Raw genomic sequence first — 16,065 nt, 5'->3', positions numbered from 1 at the left:
GCTGAACAGTTTGAACACAAATGAATTGTTTTATACTTGTTATAAATAAAACCAAAACAATTTTTAAAAAAAATCTAATTTCTGAACTGAACAGCTAAGAAATCATAAAGGAAAAAGCCTGTTGGTTATTATCAGGGATACAAATGAGAAATAGACTAATTTCTAAGAGGTTAAATAATAAGATTAAAGCAAACATGCCAGTAAATTCAACATAAAACATGTAAAATGAACATTTTTACTACATCATGACTTAATGTGTTTTATTTGGCTCTTTTTCCCCCCAGTTTTCCACCATGTAGGTACCCAGTATTTCTTAAATTATTTACAGCATAATTTATTTACACTCTCCTTAAGGAAATTCCCCTTTATTCTCTTATTTCCCCATATCTACTTTTAAGCACTGGTGGGAATCGATGAGTGTTTTACATGCACTGATCCATACAATAAAATGACACCATAAATTCAGTGGAATCACAAGATAAATGTTGGAAAATCACACTATAAAATTAATGCATTGTGTAGTGTAGCAAACGAACACTAAAACACGGGTGCAATAAATATAATCTATCATAAGAAACAAAAAGCAGTGTGGATTAAAACCAATACACTGTGTGTTCACTGAATAACTGAGCAAAACGTGTTAGTGATTAAATAAAATGGATGGATAAAATTTTGAAAAAAGACCTTTTAGTTTGATCTGTGTTGAAATTAAAAATAAAACATTTTCATATTTTTTTGTAATGTTCAAGTAAAGATGACACAAGTGCTTCCTGTGTGGTGGAGCTTTACATTTCTTATTAAATTCAAAAAACTTCAAAACAAGATCCGGCTTCACCAATGCTATCAGGTGTTTGATTTTAAGACTTCAATAAGCTCACATTTATCCTACAGATTATTAGATAACTACTTGGTGAAACCTTTTTAACGTTTACAGATTGATTTTACTTATGTTAATATTTGTTATCTGCCACAGAAAGTGCCTAGGGAACTACATCAGCCTATTAGAAATCTGCCAGTAAGAGCAGAAGTTGTTGATTTGCTAAAATTAACTGCTTCACACAAACGTGTGAGCGTTTGGTTACAGGAAAGTCCTCAACAAGCTGGCCAAACACAAGCTGGCTACATATCCAATGACTGCTGTGCTGAAGTTGGTGTTCAGCATTTAAATTCCTCTGCTCTGTGTGTGTGTGTGCGTGTGTGTGTGCGTGTGTGTGTGCCCGTGTTTGTGTGTGTGTCAGGTGTGCCCAGTGAAGGGCTCCATGGAGACCATGGGAGGGGAGGAGCTGGCCATGCGTGTCCAGCTGGCTGAGCTACAGCGCCGCTACAAAGAAAAACAGAGAGAACTGGCCAAACTACAGAGGAAACACGACCACCAGTGAGCAGAGACAACACACACACACACACACATTTATTTTGTCTAGTCTGAATTCTGCATTCCAATATTCACTCTTCTGCTTTCATGCTGCATCCTCCTGATTTATCAGGACTTGCTGCGTGCTCATATTTAATGCAGTTTGACCTGTAGCCGATACAAGCTTCTTCCTGATTTCTCCCGCTGTCCGGATTGCATCTTTAATCTCCCTCTCCGTACCACTCCACCTCCTCTTCCTCCTCCTTCCTCTCTCTGCAGGAAAGAGGAGACATCTCGAAGCCCTGCTCGCCGGGGGCCCGGCCGCCCCCGTAAGCGCAAGTCCACCCCCGGCCCAGCTGCTGCAGAGAGCTCCAAAAGACTCAGGTCAGTCCTCTGATATTGCGTTGGTATAATCAGTGTGATTGGCAAGCCCAGCTCATTCATCCTGATTTCTGTTTGTGTTTTTAGTGAAAGGCATGGTTGATTTTCAAGAAGTTCTTCTTCAGCTGAATTGATTCGAATGCTCTCTAGCTGATGATTTGCTTGATTGGGCACTGGAAGGAGCTGCTCACACGCACACACACTGATGCACACACAGACACACACACTCACATACACAGTGGGGGTTATGTGATGGGAGCTGTAAGCTGGGTGTGATTTTTAATGAGAGAAGGTAATGGAGATGAGGGCTTCATTAATCACCATTAATCACTTTTAATCATATTTATCACTTGTATTGATTATGTCCTGATTCCATGCGAACCTCCAGCATATATTAATACAGCTGGACAAAGTTCTGATGTACAGTTATTACAGTGATAAATGACTCCACGCCACCCCCACCAGCTGCAACACGCAACCACACATTATTTAACACCTCACACATGCAAACCTCCACACTGACTCACATTCATGGACACACGCACGCGTGCTAGTGCGTGCAAGCAGCCGGGATTCAGCAGTGATAAATGTGTTTTCTCATGATGCCCCACCTCTGTTAGCATGTGCACCCCTCGCCTTGATAAAATGATTAGAGAAACTCGAGGTTTGTCACGGTTACCATGATTAGAAAGCGCTAATGAAAATGACAATGAAAGCCTTTAGTCATACATGCCAGTGCACTACACACACACACACGCGCAGAGAACTTGTTTAATTAGTAGAGCTGGGTGCTCCGTGCCTGAGCAGCATTTCTGTTGTTATTAACAAGCAATGTATCATTTGTTTATGCTTTCATCTTCTAATGAGAGTCGGGGTGTGGGTGAAATAAAACTGAAAGAAAGCGAGATGAAGAGGAATGGTAGCTCTTCTAAAGTCTGCTGACTAGTTCTCTTGATATCTGGAATATGAAGCATATATGGTGAAAGGTGTGCGGATAGGCAGCTAGGATTTTATAGGTGAACCTAGCCTATCGTCTCACCTCTTGCCAGTTGCTCTTGAAGTGATTGGGCTTTTAAAGTTATATAAAAAATTGTTAAAAGCACTTAAAGATGGTTTAAAGAACCTAGCAACCACCTTGCTGTTTTGTGCCGCGTACTCCCAAACACTAATTTGACTGAATCTCGGGTTAAACGTCAGTCATTCAGGGGAATGAAACAGACAAAGGTGATCTGGATAGTTAGAATCTTCCTCTCCTCTGCTCTGCTCTCCTGGGAGCAGAGATGCTGAGAGCCAAACCTTCCCTCTCTGGGAATATAGGATTCACCTGCCTCAGACACCAGCTGCTAACTGTTGTGTGCCTATGTGTGTGTATATGAATGTTAATGTGTGTGTGTGTGTCGACTGCCTGTGGTGCGAGAGAGCATGCGGGCAATGAAGGAAGGACAGAAAGAGGGAGAGAGAGGGAGGAAGGGAGGAGTAGTGTTCAATAGAGGTTAGTGTTTATCGATTGAGCCCTGAAGCTCCGGTCAACGGACAGACTCCCCCGAGACTGCTTCATTTCTCTCTCTCTGTCTCTTTCCCTCCCCCCTCAACCATTCTCCTCCACCCACTGTCTCTCTCTATCTCTCCCTCTTCTCGGCTCTCTTCACGACAGATAATTTCTTACCCTTTTTTAATCTCGCGATCCGAATATTCCCGTGTTTGCCGTCAGACTGCGCCGAGGTTGTCTCTTACCTCATCAAAGTTACGAGACAGACAAGATGAGTGGGAAGAGAGCGAGACAATGAGTGAGCTTCAACACAGATAGAAGGGACGCTAAGAAGAAAAGAGCAAAAAAAAAAAAGGGAAATGCGGAGATGCAGAGAATAAAGACGTGTGATTAAGCTGATTCTTTGTTTTCACATAGGATAAATTCTCATTCAGCTGCGTCCCTGCTGTGTTTTTATGTTTTTTTTTTCAGGGCTGGACTGAATGTACTGGAGGAAAAAGCCAGGAATTCAATGTCCAATCACAACTTCAAAAGCCTCAGCACTGCACAGGTCAGCCGCTCGCTGTTTCTCGTGGTTCATCCGCACACACAAACACACACGCTGAGAACTATTTCCTCCTGCTCCTGTTTTTTTTTTTTTTTTTCTAGATATTTCAATTAGTAGAAAGGAATGAGTCAATAATTAGTTGTTCCCTGACTGCAGATGAAAGCTCGTTGTAAGCACAGAGGTCGACCCAGCGCCCTGAGCTCCAGGCTGGCCAGGCGGGTGACCCAGCTGAAGCAGAAGGCTGCAGCCCAGCGTGGTTCACAGTCAGCAGACATGCTGCACAGCAGCGAGAAAGACGCGTCCAAGAGTCACTGCAGACAAGGCGGAAAAGGTGGGGGAGAGAGAGGGTGCATAAAAACACTTGTTCACTAGGCAGCACCTCGAAACTCAGCTCACCCCTTTTCTGCTTATCTCTCAGACCTGCAGCAATCCCACAGCGCCGCTCAAACCGGGAAGAGGAAGAGAGGTCGAAAGCCCAAAGTTCCCTTGGACATCAACCCTGACAGACCTCACCACAAGGACAGCCGAGTGACTGAGAAGCATGAAATAGATGATGAGAAGAGTGACAGCGAGAGCTCAGAGCATGGTGAGGTTTTTTTTTCTTGATATACAGTCTGGTTGTGTCGCCTTGCCAATTAACCAAAAGAGGATCATGCACTTGATGCTTTGGCCGTAAGATTTTACAGCCTTTTTTGGTCAATGGAATGCACACATTTTGCTGATAAGAGCTTTATGACAAAACTACACAGTTTCAGAAGTTTGGAAAAGCTCACTGACAGTTTCACATGCGAGTCAAGCGGCGCTTATTTGGTGTGTGGGTCAAAAGACACCAACCAGATCTTGTAAGATTTTGCTGTGAGATTGTGTGTGTGTGTGTGTGTGTGTGTGGAGCATCTGAGAGTGAGATGTCTGCCGTCATCAGGGGTGTCCTCTCACTTCCCAGCTCGTCTGTCACACTGTTAAAACAGTTAACGACTTGCCACGGGCATGCGACACGGCCCTCCGCCCTCATCGGCATATGGTAATGTGAGACTGCCCTGGCCTCCCCGTTCAGAATGTCACACCCAGCTCCTCCCATCTCTCCTTAACCTCTCCAACCTTGTGAAAATGGCCACACTGAAGTGCCTCGACTTGAGGATACACAATGACACCCGTCCTGACTTTTAACGGCTCGCCAGAGAGATGGGTGCGCCATGAAACCAACATAACATGGAGGAAAACACTAGAATTTCACTGACCCCGTGGCCTTATTGGCATGAAGAGTTTGTGGTTCAGTTAAGTGTGTGTGTGTGTCTGTGTGTGTGTCTATCTGTGTGTGTGTGTGTTTGCCAGTGTTTGTATGTGTGTCAGGGAAAGCGTTGAAGAGAATGCCATGTAAGTGACAAGTGTGTCAGATGTGTCAACACCCGACGCGACCCCTGCAGCCAGCGAGACACAGCTGCCATTAACAATCTGTGTATGTGTGTGTGTGTGTGTACATGTCAACATTTGCTCCCTGTCACTGCAGTTAAGTAGCAAGCAGGGCATTATTGTTTAGCCATTAAAGAAGGTTTGCTCATTGAGAGTTAATTTGTGACAATATGCCCGACTTTTATAGACCCTCATAGAAATTTGACTTGCTTGGCATTTGAACATGCGCACATTTAGCAGCAGGCCTTGCAGATCGTCCCAAAATGTTAAGGAATCTCGAAAGCTCGCTGTCGATGCATCTCATCGAGTGAGTCCTTGGCTGTTAACAGAGTTTACATATAAATGACTTGAAGCGCTCTGACTCTCATACTGATGTTGTGATTTCACAATTTCACAGAGGAAGATGCCAGCTATGACAGCGAAGACGGAGCCGGTGACATCAAGATTAGCTCATCCTCTAAAGAAGCTCCTGCAAACCCTGCTGGGGGCATATCTTTTTCATCACAGTCCTCCAAGCTGCAAACAAACCAGAAAGCCAGGAGTAGGAGACCAGGACCTCTTGGTGAGATGTTTATACATATCTTTAGATTTCCAGGAGACAGATTTCCTTTCTTCCGTTTGTCTGGACTGGTTGTGTTTATTTTCTGAATGGCCACTTTTCCATAAGAAGAAAAAGAAAAATTCCATGAATAGAGACTGGGTACACCGGGCATTTACATATCATGTTATCTGTTTGAACTGCACACTGTTGCGTTAATGAAAAGGCATGCACAAGGATTAACTAACATGTTGTGTCAGTAGCAGGAATAACTGACAGAAACTTTCCTCTCATAAGTCAACAGGTTTGAATGGCAACGTTTACTTGAGTAGGTTTTGGCTATTAACGGTCATGCAAATTGTGATGTTGCTCCAAAATTCAGAGGAAAACATTATTTTGTCTTCAGATGTTCGGCGAAGCTGAAGAGTTACAATCTATTTTGCATGTTTCTAAAATGTATCTTTTTTCACAAAGAACCACAACCCGATCATATCAACTTGATATCAGTTTTAACACGTTATCTTTAATTTACATGATGCTTTCGTCTCCATCCTCAGGCATGGGGATCTTACCCACCACAGACCAAAGGAGAGCACCCCTCAGGCCAGGCCTCGCCAACACAGAGAGGAGTCGTTCAGATCACCTGCCGACCAACAGAGCATCTCCCCTCAGCTGGGGCGTGTTGCCATTGGGCTGCAGTTTTGGCGACAGCCATGAAAACCACAGAGCTCTGACTGAGGCGAAGAGGATCAGCAAGGAAGAAGAGAGGAAGACCTCTGCAGGACAGAGCTTTCGTGGAAAGGTGGGACATTGGATAGTGACGTGTAAACTGACATCCAAACCTCGGCTCCCCCCACTCAACTGCCACAACTGTGCATCTCTGTGGCAATGATCAGAGGAAAGAGAGGGCACTGATAAAAAGCAGCACTTCTGAATTTTTTTTTACAACTTACTTTGCATGACCGCTGCTGATAACGTTTGTTATTTGCTCCCTTGCACGGAATAGGAACTGTACTTTGAAAGAAATATTTGTAATTAATATGATGCTCCGAGGACAGTGCAAATAAATGCTCTCCCAAAGTTTATTTAGTAGTAGGATTCGAGAACGGAAAGGTGAGAGATACAATAGCCACATTTAGAAGCTTGGTGGAAAGGTTTTATAGTGAGCATTGAGCTGTTACAGAGTGCTAAACAAGGAAGAAATAAAACATGATTTTTGAGTAACAAAGCAGAATGGGAACTGGTTACCGTGAGTAAAAGAGGGCAGGTGACTCGGAGGGTTACTCCCTTTGGCTACTGCATGCAAAGTAAAGCTGAGAAAGAGAGAAGAAGAATTAGGAAAAGCCCTCGCCGCAAGTTCACTCCTTGCTTGTTTAGGTATGAGCCACACCCTGCCAGGAAGTCTTGAAAATCCCGTAGATTAACACTGACAGCGCCTACCAATAACTCCTGCTCCCATACGGACAGATGCTTAACATCAGCTATAAATCAGTCACTGTGGCAAATGCATCGTTTGCTGTCGTTATAGGTGCATGTTTGCAGGCGCGCCGCCTGTGCTAACAGACCGCTGGCCTCATTTTATCTGTGCGAGCAGCGGTTGGCGAGACACTCGCATTTCGCTTTAATGTGAGATGCCCTCAGGTTGCTTTAGTCTTTGAGTCATTGCAAGGGAATGTCCAAAAACACATAACTCCAAACCAAACAGAGGAATATAAAGATAATCATTGGCCTTAATGCTTCACACACCCATGCGTGCTGGCACACAAACACACACATATCACCGGCGTTAAAAGGAAATAGTCACCCATGCCCTCTGGTGACGAAACTTCTATTTATAAAATATATGATCTCTTGATGTGGAAAACCTAACACACACACGTCAAATATTATGAACGCTTCTTCTTCGGAAAGCCTAAATACAAGCAGAAACCTGTTGGGTGAGCTTACTTACTTTGTCAGTCATCTGTCATCTTTGGATGAACTAGCTGAAACCGGTCTGGAGATGGGTAGTATCTTGTGTGCGTTTATGTTCGTACGCGATGGTGAGAACGTCCACCTCAGGTCAAGAGTCCTCCAGCAATAAGGTGGATGTGCCTGTGCACCTTCAGGCAACAAACAATGGCAAGTGTAAAAACTAAAAATTGAAATAAAAATAAACCAAGAAAAACAAAACATAACAAACAACATCCTTGAGGCTTTAATGAAGTATCACATTACAAAAGACATTGACACCTGGGGTTACTTTCCAATGATGCATTAACCACATCAGTTACATCAGACTGAAACGACTCTTTTAGTTGTCTGCAGGTCCTGTGTACTGATAATTAGTTTGTGTATGTGACAAAATACTACCACATCCTGCTTCCTGACCACTGATGTAATGTCCGGTTTCTCTTTTAGGAAAAGGGTTATGCCGTGAGCAGACTTCTGCAAAGCTTCGCAGCTGATGACGGCTTTCGCTTGGATGAAGAGAGCAGCTTCTCTGAGGGAGAGGAGGATGAAGAGGAGGAGGCCAAAAAGCTGCTGGTCCATCTTCCTCCCAACATGCCTTCCAGAATACCTGGTAAGTATAAACGCTGACATATAACTTAGTATTACACAGAATCATAGGCTTGCTTTACCACACACAAATGCTCCGTGTCTGCTCCTGCGTCCATCTCCTCACGTTGCACCGAAACTGACGAGTTCGCTCAGTGCATGCTCAAATTTTGTATATCTCAGCTTTTTTCTTCTGCATCAATTCATCTTTCTACTCTTTCTACTCCCTCCGTAGCTCTGCCAAACTGTGTGTTAAGTAAAGAGATGTTGGTAGATGGACTGAAGATCCTCATCTCCAAGGAGGACGAGCTGCTGTATGCCGCCTGTGTCCAAACTTTGGACCTGCCTGACATGTAAGACCCCATTTTCCTGTTAGTAGTGCATAAGGCATTTCCACTTTTTGTTTTTTTTATTATCACAAATGTGCTTGTCAATGCAACAATGTGACATATCAATCCCTCAAATACAGGTGTCTTTATTTGAGGGATTGATAAATTGTTTATTAATCATGAGATCTGGAGTGTTTTTCGAGAGGCGAAAACTGCGGAATTTATCACCAAGAAGGCATTTAGCAGCAAGACTGTTGTGTGATTTTCAAAACACTCGAAAACCGAGCATATTTAAATGCCTGGCAGCTGTGAGAATCCTGACAAACAAGTTGCTGAGATAATTACAAAGCCTTAGGACAAAACCCCTTTTCTTGGTTCCCAGAAGACTGCTTTGAAATGTAACAATAAAAACTGCTAAAAATTGGAACTCATAAATTAAAATTACAGGTTTTTTTTTCAATGTTTTATTTTTTATTTTTTTTTAGATTTAGTGTTGTAATTGAAGGGGAACGAGGAAATCGCCCCAGGATATACTCTCTGGAGCAACTGCTACAGGAAGCAGTAAGTGAGACCCCTTAGTCTGTATAACGTTTGCAGGTTTGTGATGACCTTCATCTGAAAAGTTTTGCAATTTTTTCTCTCTTTTCCAGGTGCTGGATGTGAGGCCACAGACCGAGGCCATCCTGACTGCAGGGACGCGAGTGTGTGCCTACTGGAGTGAGCGCTCCCGTTGCCTCTACCCTGGCTACGTCCACCGAGGTGAGTTACACATGCCAGTCGCCTCACTCTGCACGCAATAACAAATCTTCCCAGCAACCCATGTTCTCCCTACTGTGTTGGGCAATTAGGAGGTCCAGGTGAGGAGGAGAAGGACGGCAGTGTGATGGTGGAGTTTGATGATGGTGACAGAGGAAGGATCTCCCTTGTGAACATCAGGCTTCTGCCGCCCAGATACCAAATTCGCTGTGAGTATGGCTTTGACTGTAGGAGTTATTGAAAATAGAAGCAGTGCAGAAGTATATTACATATATATATATATATATATATATATATATATATATATATATATATATATATATATATATATATATATGAATGATATAAATCACTTATCAACCCTTTTCTGTCAGGTGCTGAACCCTCTCCAGCGCTTCTGATCTCTCCTGGACGACGAGGTCGACGAAGCTCCACCCAGGAGAAGAAAGACACAGAAAAACCACCCAATGAGTCAGAAGGAAGGCCTCAGGAAAAAAGACCAGGTAGGAGAGAAGGAACGACGGCTTAGATTAATCTGTAGGGACTGAATATCTCTTAGGTTTTAACATATATACTGCCTGAGAAGTGCAGGTCCACGTGCATAAATGCGAAGCAAAGCCTCTTACTGTTCCAACTATCAGCTAATAATCAGAAGCTCAGAGTGCAGGTTCAATACCCAAAGCCTCATAAATTTACATTCCTAGTTAGCCACCTGTCATTTTGTCTAGGTGTAGACTATCTACATAAATCATGATTTCATCAAATGTCGTCGGTGTCCTTTGTGAAGTTAAGCAACAAACAAGGAACTGATCTCAAAGTAAAAATGACAATAAAACTGGGAGGAGAGACAGGTTTACCAGGTTTGTTGTAGTTTGAGTAATGGATATGTTGAAACTTAGGCAGGTGAAGATGAAGGAGATAAAGATATTAAGTTTCACTAAAGCCCTTACTTCCACGATTAATCATAGTTTGTTTGTTAGACCTGACATTTTCTACTGATATTAACTTCCCTCTGGTGCTGGCTCCTTTTACAGTTGGTAGACCGAAGAAAATACATTCGGTGCCTAAGACTACCAGCACACCGACATCAGTGACTGACACCATAACAAAAGGCAGCTCTTCCATGCTGAACTGGTGCGTTCCCAGGAAGAGACCGCCAGTGGATTTCTTCCTTTTCAATGGGACGTCCCGTAAGACCCAGAAAAAGATCAGAGAGCGAGACTTGGGGTTATTTCATCGGCCTTCCTCCCACTCTTTGGCTCCACCAACCCCTATCAAAGGCATCTTTGGCTCTCCTTTTGAAGTTGACTCATTCAGTAGCATTGCTAATGGGTACTCTACCTTTGGAAGTGGTGGAAACTCTGGATCTGGGAGACCAGTTAACGCAGTAGCCTCCATGGGGCTCCGGGACTCCTCGTCTTCTTCTTGCTCCTCGTCTGTCACCATGGGTATGACAGCTGGGAGCCGGAAGCCACCGAGTGAACGTGACAGGAAACACTTTCTTGTGAAGTTAGACCACGAAGGAGTGACCTCTCCTAAAACAAAGAATGGCAAAGCCTTGCTTCGACTAGGGGGGGCTGCAGTGAGAATAGGGAAGAGCCACGCCTCCACAGGGGCACCTCTGCGATACATCCAACCCTCCCTGTTGGTGAAAGATGGCAAGAAGGGAGGAGGGGAAAGAGACAGTGGCGGGGCCCGTTCTAAGGCTCCTGTAAAAGGCGTTCCACATCTGAGAAAGGATCTTCTCTCGGCTGGTCTTGGAGTTCAAGGTGGAGATTACAGTTTGGACTACCCGAGTGACTGTCCAAGCTCTTACTCGGAGCTGGATGAGGATGATGAGGATGACGGTCAAGACCCTGACACACGAAGAAAAACTGTCTCGTCCCATCGGGGTGGTCGTTTTCTGTCTCGTCACACCATCTGTTTCTCATCATCTTCCTCCTCCTCTTCCTCTTCCGGCTCCATCTCCTCTTCATCCCTCTGTTCCTCCGACAATGACTCCTCCTACTCCTCTGATGAAGAGTCCTCCTCTGTGCTGCTGCGCCGTGCACTGCTCCAACAGGACAAACAAAAGCACAGACAGAGCATGAACTCTGATCTCCTGAGCCCTGATCTTGCCACCTCTAACTCCTCTCCATCTTCTTCATCTCCAGCTCATGGCTATGTGACAAAAGCCAACATGGCCATGAGCTCAAAGATGAGAGCCGACAGAGTAGAAGACAGAAAGGACTACGTATCAAAAGGAAGTATGATGGGTAACAGCAGCAGCACAACTAAGAACCAGTTAAAGAGGAAGGATGGTCCCAATACCCACCATCACAGTCAAAGCAGTGCTGGCCGCCAGCAGCTGAAACCTGCCTCTAAGGACCCGGCAACAGCTAAGAAGCAGAGGATGTCTTCACCCGAGCCCCTGCCCAACATGGCTCCTCTACTGCCTGGACGCCAGCTCTGGAAATGGTCCGGCAACCCCACACAGGTAAGAAGATTTGTGTAGTATTTGACTACTTTTTATCAGTGTTTAACAAGGCTTAAGAGATGGCTATTTGTGAGTAATCAGTGTTTATTGATTAGTCTATTGTGTTCCTAGACTGTTTTTTGGCACTGTTTCAGCTTTTTTGTCATTGGGAGAATTTCAGAGCAGCTTTGATTTCTAATTACGTTCTCATAACTAAGTCATTTGTTTCATAATGCAAATATATTATTTTGCTTTCATTGTTTTTACAAAATCAGCTGATCTAAACCTGCTGGCTCAGTCCATATGTGTCTGTGAGTCCTGCTGGCAAATCGTGCTATTTAACCTGCATAAGGCTCATACATTTGTTCTGCAAGTAGCTTGGCAACCCAACTTTACCCGAGCTCCTCTATTTCATGATGTTCTTGGTGTTTCTGACTTCAGCTTTGTCTGTTGTCACTGATGCTTGCTCAGTTCTGCTGCTTTTCCAGCATTTTGACCTTCCATATAAGCAAATGAAAGGCCAGAGTCACACCACCAAAATAAACCTCATCAGTCAACCATATATTGACTAAAGGGGTCTTGCCAGACTTGTCGAGTATCAGTATCCTACTTAAGTCCTCTGATCTAAGTAGGTTACTGATTGTTGCTCCAGTTTCTGCCGTGTCATACCTTGATTACACACGGTAAATGCGATGATCAAATATGGTCTATCTCAGATTGCGTATTCTGCTTCAGACTTTGTACACATTAGCAATCTAGCTTAGTTTGTGTGCTTAATCTGTGAAATTGTTATCCAGTTTATTAAGTTGCAGTCCCGAGATAACAGAACAAAACCTTTTGAACAACCGCTGCCATTCTCTTCTTTCATCCTATCACGCTGTTTGCTTAGTAAACACCTCTACATCTGTCGTCTGAGACGTGCAGCTCGAAAAGAAACTGACCCTTCGGTCAGTAAATCAAAAGGTGCAGCACAAATATAGGTACATTACTCAACTTGTGCATAAGATTCAGTGTTATTGCTTTATCAGAGAGGATTACTGGTGTTATTGTAAATGTTAGGTGCTGGAAATCATCCACTAAAAGTATGTGTGTTCCCATGCTAGATGAATACATTATGGTGGCCCTGAGAAAAAAACAGACTAGTAAATAGAAAATGTAAAAAAACCCACAAAAGCTTACAAAAACCTTAAAAATGTGGCGTTGACTGAGCATAGAATGGTTTGAATGGTGCATTTCATTTGCTTTTGTCTGTTTGCAGCTAGTGTGCATCTGCAAGCCACCTTGCAACCCATCTGTATCCTAGCTTTTCCTTTCGTGTTGTATTTGACTTTATCATTGTTGTCATTCATTCTTCTTTTTCTTACTGCCACTTTACCGACATCCAGCTTCGGATGATCCCAAAACAAAGCCACGTTGCCAAATATAGATTATTGAAGATAGAAATATCCATACCTTAAGATTATACTAAAAAAAAGAAAGCTGACTGGGCTGTTTTTTTTTTTCTCTTTTCTTTTTTTTTTCTTTTTTTTCTTTTGTGTTGGACAGATTTTGTTGGATTGGTAAATCATACTGAACCTTGCCCTAGTCTGCTCTGGTGATGAAACAAACTGTAGAAACTGTCTAAATCAACTGAGCGCTGTTTTCTCTTTCCTTCACAGAGGAGAGGTCTGAAGGGTAAAGCCCGCAAGCTTTTCTACAAGGCCATTGTGCGGGGCAAAGAAACAGTGCGTGTCGGGGACTGCGCTGTGTTCTTGTCACCCGGCCGGCCCCAGCTGCCCTATGTGGGCAGAGTGGAGAGCCTCTGGGAGTCATGGAGCTCCAGTATGGTGGTCAGGGTCAAGTGGTTCTACCACCCAGAGGAGACTCGCCTGGGGAAGCGACACCGCGATGGCAAGGTAAAAACTGGGAAGTGCATGCAGAATTTCTGGAAGGGAAATGGCCAAATTAACAAGACTGTGAAGTTTTCATGAACATATATTACTTATTTTTATTCCGTACCCCCAGATGATTGAACTTCCACTTAGATCATAAAGCTATTAATATTTGCAGAGCTCTAAAAACTAAGCGTACGGTGACTCAAGATTAATCTCAGCTTTACATAGTGCATGCATTTTATATTTCTGGAAATGAAATGGTTTATTTGGAATAAAGAAGAAAAAGCAAGATGTTAAGACTGAGCAGGAGCATATAGTGTATGAGCAAAGACAAAACTACCATGAACACTTTCAAAACCTCAAAAATTTTCTCATTGAAAACCCCACAATCAAAAAGGTATTTGTAGGAGTGAAAACACTACAGAGTATACAAAAAGCATGAAATTCTGTTTAAATATGACATTTATTCTATTCTTCCAATTGTCTCTCTTCCAGAATGCCTTGTATCAGTCGAGCCACGAGGATGAGAACGATGTGCAGACAATTTCCCATCGGTGTCAGGTGGTCAGTAAGGCCGAGTATGATCACCTGATGCGCGAACACAAGCCGGGTACCACGGCTAATGACCTCTTCTATCTGGCCGGAACTTATGAACCAACTACAGGCCAGCTGGTCAGTGCAGATGGCATGGCTATTGTGTCCTAGCACCACCAGCTAGGAAGAAATCAGAAAACTGACCTCGTCTCCGGAGTTTCTAGGATTGTTCTTCAGAAGACAACAGGGGGACAAAGGCAAATCAGGACAAAGAACGGAGGGCTTTGGTTACTGATCTACACGAGAAAAGGCGCTAGCCCGCCAGATAAAGCCTGGCAACACTGGCACTTAAGAGGAGACTGGTTTGTTCCGAGGAAAAATCTGATCGACGTCAAATTTAACCACTTTATCAGAGCATCTTGTAATTGTGGCGAGATCGCTGCAAAACAAGTAGAGAAACCAAGGACATGAGCACTTTGGAGTGTAGTATTTCTGGAGGCATAACGGAGACTTTGCTTCCTGAAACAAAGAGAGCAGCAGAGAGTGTCTGCTAAGGAGAGACATGCTGTAAACCACACTGGTTTGGATGGTTTTAATGGTCTTATACTGGTAGTGTAACTACAATGCGGAGATTGAAAGATATCCAACAGGACCAATAAACACTGTAGTTTGGACTGTGTGTTTAAATGTGCATATTTGTGTTTGCAGAGTGGCTGCGATGACCCTGTTTGACATATAATTAGCTCTAAGTAAATAGTGCTTTAGCGTGTGTTTATACTATACGTGTGTGCGCGTGCGTGTGCGTATGTGTGTGTGTGTGGTCATGGACGGGTGTGCTCATACAGCAAAGATGTCGACGTCATGGCACACCGGTGGGCATGCCTCTGAATATTAATCAGCCCAGTACTATTAAACGTGCAGTTTTCAGTCTTTGCAACTGAAACACAACATTAAATTTTTTGCTCTTTTCAAGCCATACACATCAATACCTCTCTCTCTCGCATGCCCCTGCTCGGGTGCGGAGACACATGTACAGGTAGTTGGAATTGTTTATTTGAACTGTGCGTGCATGTTGGGTGTGCGTTCATATGTGTGCGTGGGAGCGCGCCTGCGCTTTGTACAGCATTATGGGAAGGATTACATGATGTAAATAGTATATATTTGTTCTTATTTCTTGTTTTTCTTTTTGCAGAGAAAATTATTTTATTTAGATTTTTTTAGGGTGTGTGGGTGAGTCTGGGGTGGGTGGGGGGTGGGGAGGGATGTCAGCCTCTAGCAGAGGTTTCTTCGCTCTCAATGCACTGAACAGTATCAGATGTTTGGATTGGACATCAGACTGTATGACTGATGTGATGACTTTGTGGTTGTAGCCTCTGCTTTAGGCAAAGGGTAAATATGTAGAAAGGGTATTTGGGAAATGTTTTTTATAATGTAATCAGACAAAAAAGCTCTTTTTACTTGTGTCCAGTTCTGTCTTTCTTTTTTCTCTTTATATTTTACTCCGTTAGGTTAAGAATGTGCATTTCCTTGCTTTGTTTTTTCATTTTTATTTAATTTTTTTTTTTTTACAAATACTGGAAAAAGCAAGCTGACTTTCTGCTGTTCTGCGATCCTGAAAGAATCTTCTGTATCTATTCTAGCCTGTATTATAAAATGTAGATATTTATCCGGCAGCAAAAAGAAACATACCAAAGCACCTGTGAGTTTACGCTTCACCACATTAGAAGAAGGAGGAAAAAAAGGAAGAAAGAAACAATTTTATGAAAGACGCTCAATCAAATCTGAATCTGGGACCTCTGCAATCACCGAGGTATTCGACAGAGTTCCCTCTTGTTGTCCGCTCGCGTACATCCGGCGTTGCTA

At 43.4% G+C, this 16,065-nt stretch overlaps 1 protein-coding gene across 2 annotated transcripts in view; it reads left to right on the top strand.

Moving 5' to 3' along the window:
• The window catches only part of bahcc1b (BAH domain and coiled-coil containing 1b), a 61,878-nt gene extending 46,432 nt beyond the window's left edge, over positions 1 to 15,446 (top strand). For both annotated transcript variants that reach the window (XM_087845373.1, XM_006800964.3), the window contains 16 exons: positions 1,239 to 1,375; positions 1,631 to 1,735; positions 3,693 to 3,771; positions 3,925 to 4,099; positions 4,187 to 4,354; positions 5,576 to 5,740; positions 6,274 to 6,518; positions 8,117 to 8,279; positions 8,490 to 8,607; positions 9,069 to 9,144; positions 9,234 to 9,342; positions 9,432 to 9,548; positions 9,714 to 9,842; positions 10,374 to 11,815; positions 13,453 to 13,689; positions 14,164 to 15,446. In XM_087845373.1, the coding sequence (XP_087701499.1) occupies positions 1,239 to 1,375; positions 1,631 to 1,735; positions 3,693 to 3,771; positions 3,925 to 4,099; positions 4,187 to 4,354; positions 5,576 to 5,740; positions 6,274 to 6,518; positions 8,117 to 8,279; positions 8,490 to 8,607; positions 9,069 to 9,144; positions 9,234 to 9,342; positions 9,432 to 9,548; positions 9,714 to 9,842; positions 10,374 to 11,815; positions 13,453 to 13,689; positions 14,164 to 14,373 (3,675 nt within the window). In that variant the 3' untranslated portion in view covers positions 14,374 to 15,446. The remainder of the gene's footprint in view (positions 1 to 1,238; positions 1,376 to 1,630; positions 1,736 to 3,692; positions 3,772 to 3,924; positions 4,100 to 4,186; positions 4,355 to 5,575; positions 5,741 to 6,273; positions 6,519 to 8,116; positions 8,280 to 8,489; positions 8,608 to 9,068; positions 9,145 to 9,233; positions 9,343 to 9,431; positions 9,549 to 9,713; positions 9,843 to 10,373; positions 11,816 to 13,452; positions 13,690 to 14,163) is intronic.
• Positions 15,447 to 16,065: the final 619 nt, after the last annotated feature.

Source organism: Neolamprologus brichardi, chromosome 8 (genome assembly GCF_056152115.1).
Source record: "Neolamprologus brichardi isolate AB-2024 chromosome 8, ASM5615211v1, whole genome shotgun sequence".
In the NCBI taxonomy this organism is placed as follows: Eukaryota; Metazoa; Chordata; class Actinopteri; order Cichliformes; family Cichlidae; genus Neolamprologus; species Neolamprologus brichardi.
The sequence above is the reverse complement of the archived record's forward strand: the minus strand, read 5'-3'. Positions and strand labels throughout refer to the sequence as shown.